Genomic DNA, 2,218 nt, shown 5'->3' with positions numbered 1-2,218 from the left:
TGTTTTTGGGGATATTTTTGGGGTGGTTCTGGGGTGTTTTTTGGGGATATTTTTGGGGTGTTTTTGGGGATATTTTTGGGATGGTTCTGTGGTGCTTTGGGGATATTTTTGGGGTGTTTTGGGGGATTTTTTGGGGTGTTTTTGGGGATATTTTTTGGCAGTTTGGGGGATATTTTTGGGGTGGTTCTGGGTTGTTTTTGGGGATATTTTTGGGGTGGTTCTGGGGTGTTTTTGGGGCCGTTTTTGGGGTACCTTGTGCCGCTGGTGCCCCCCGAAGGCGATCCTCCTGGCGTCCTCCACGTTGTCGCACACCAGCGCGTTCCCGCAGGCGAACTGCAGCGCCTTCTTGATGTGGGGCGGCTCGTAGCCTCGTAGCGGATCACGTCGATCCCCAGCTGGGCCCCCCGCAGCTCCCGCAGCTTCTCGTCCGTGGGCTTCACCTGGAACCCCAAAAACAGGGGGGTGAGAACCCCAAAAATGGGGAAAAAACCCTAAACAGGGCACCCAAACCCCCCGCAGCTTCTCATTGGTGGAACAGCTTCTCGTTCACCTGGAACCCCAAAAATGGAGGGGTCAGGACCCCAAAAATGGGGTTAAAACCCCAAACAGGGCACCCAAACCTCCCCCAGCTTCTCATTGGTGGGGCTTCACCTGGGACCCCAAAAACGGGGGGGTTATAAACCCAGAAATGGGGTGACGATCCCAAATCAGTGTCAGGACCCCAAAAATAGGGGAAAACCCCAAAAATGAGCACCCAAACTCTCCCAGGAGCTCCTGCAGCTTCTTGTCTGTGGGTTTCAGCTGAAAACCCAAAGTTGCGGGGTTATAAACCCAAAAATGGGGCCAAAAGCCCATTTGGGGTCTGGCCCCCAAAAAATGAGGGGGTTGTAAACCCAAAAATGGAGTCAGGGACCTAAAACAAGGCACCCAAACCCCCCGCAGCTTCTCCTCCATGGGCTTCACCTGGAGTCCCAAAATCAGGGGGTCAGGAACCCCAAAAATGGGGGAGCAATCCCAAATTGGGGTCAGAACCCCAAAAATGGAGTCAGGAACCCAAAACAGGGCACCCAAACCCCACCCGCAGCTCCCACAGCTTCTCATCTGTGGGTCTGACCTGGAACCCCAAAATCGGGAGGATCAGGAACCCAAAAATGGGGTCACAATCCCAAATCAGGGTCAGAACCCCAAATCAGCGTCAGGACCCCAAAAACGGGGTTATAAACCCAAAACAGGGCACCCAAACTCCCCGCAGCTCCTGAAGCTTCTCGTCTGTGGGTCTGACCTGGAACCCCAAAGATGGGGGGGTCAGGAACCCAAAAATGGGGTCACAATCCCAAATCGGGCTCAGAACCCCAAAAATGGGGTCACAATCCCAAATCGGGCTCAGAACCCTAAAACAGGGCACCCAAATTCCCCCACAGCTCCTCATCCGCGGGCTTCACCAGGGCACCCCCAAAATCGGGGTCAGCTCTGGGGCTCCCAAACCCCTCACAGGGTCCCTGCTGACCCCAAACCCCATTTTGGGGTCGCACCTCGAGGCAGTCGAGGGGCAGGAAGGTCTCGGGCTCCCCAAATCCCCTGGGAACGCCAAACCCTGTTTTGGGGTCACACCTCGAGGTAGAAGGTCTCAGTCCCCTACTGACCCCAAACCCCTCACAGGGTCCCTGCTGACCCCAAACCCCATTTTGGGGTCGCACCTTGAGGTCCCCTGCTGACCCCAAAGCCCTCAGAGGGTCCCTGCTGACCCCAAACCCCGTTTTAGGGTCCCCACCTCAAGGCAGTCAAGGGGCAGGAAGGTCTCAGTCCCCTGCTGACCCCAAAGCCCTCAGAGGGTCCCTGCTGACCCCAAACCCCGTTTTAGGGCCGCACCTCGAGGTAGTCGAGGGGCAGGAAGGTCTCGGGCTCCCCGCGCTGCTCCTTGATGTACTGGATGCAGTCCCTGCCCGTCTTCTCCGAGTCCACGATGATGGCGTCCATGTTCTTGCCCAGCACCTTGGTCACGGCGATCTGGTACTTCTTCTGCGTGGGCTGGCACAGGTCAATGAGGCGGCCGTACTGAGGGGGGGACAGGAGTTATAGGGTCAGGGAGAGGAGTTATGGGGTCAGGGACAGGAGTTATGGGGTCAGGGACAGCAGATATGGGGTCAGGGACAGGAGTTATGGGGTCATGGACATCGGAAATGGGATCATGGACATCAGAAATGGGTATGGGGACATC

The 2,218-nt window shown here is 56.5% G+C and overlaps 1 protein-coding gene across 1 annotated transcript in view; it reads right to left on the bottom strand.

Annotated features, from left to right (window-relative positions):
* The window catches only part of LOC103618302 (structural maintenance of chromosomes protein 1A), a 31,402-nt gene that overhangs the window by 19,319 nt on the left and 9,865 nt on the right, over nucleotides 1-2,218 (bottom strand). The window contains 3 exon segments of the mRNA XM_017738077.1: nucleotides 253-372; nucleotides 375-440; nucleotides 1,870-2,072. Of these exon segments, the coding sequence (XP_017593566.1) occupies nucleotides 253-372; nucleotides 375-440; nucleotides 1,870-2,072 (389 nt within the window).

The sequence above is a fragment of the Corvus brachyrhynchos genome, unplaced genomic scaffold, assembly GCF_000691975.1.
Source record: "Corvus brachyrhynchos isolate BGI_N302 unplaced genomic scaffold, ASM69197v1 scaffold786, whole genome shotgun sequence".
NCBI classification, from domain to species: domain Eukaryota; kingdom Metazoa; phylum Chordata; class Aves; order Passeriformes; family Corvidae; genus Corvus; species Corvus brachyrhynchos.
Note: the sequence above shows the minus strand (reverse complement) of the source record. Positions and strands in the feature narration are given on the sequence as shown.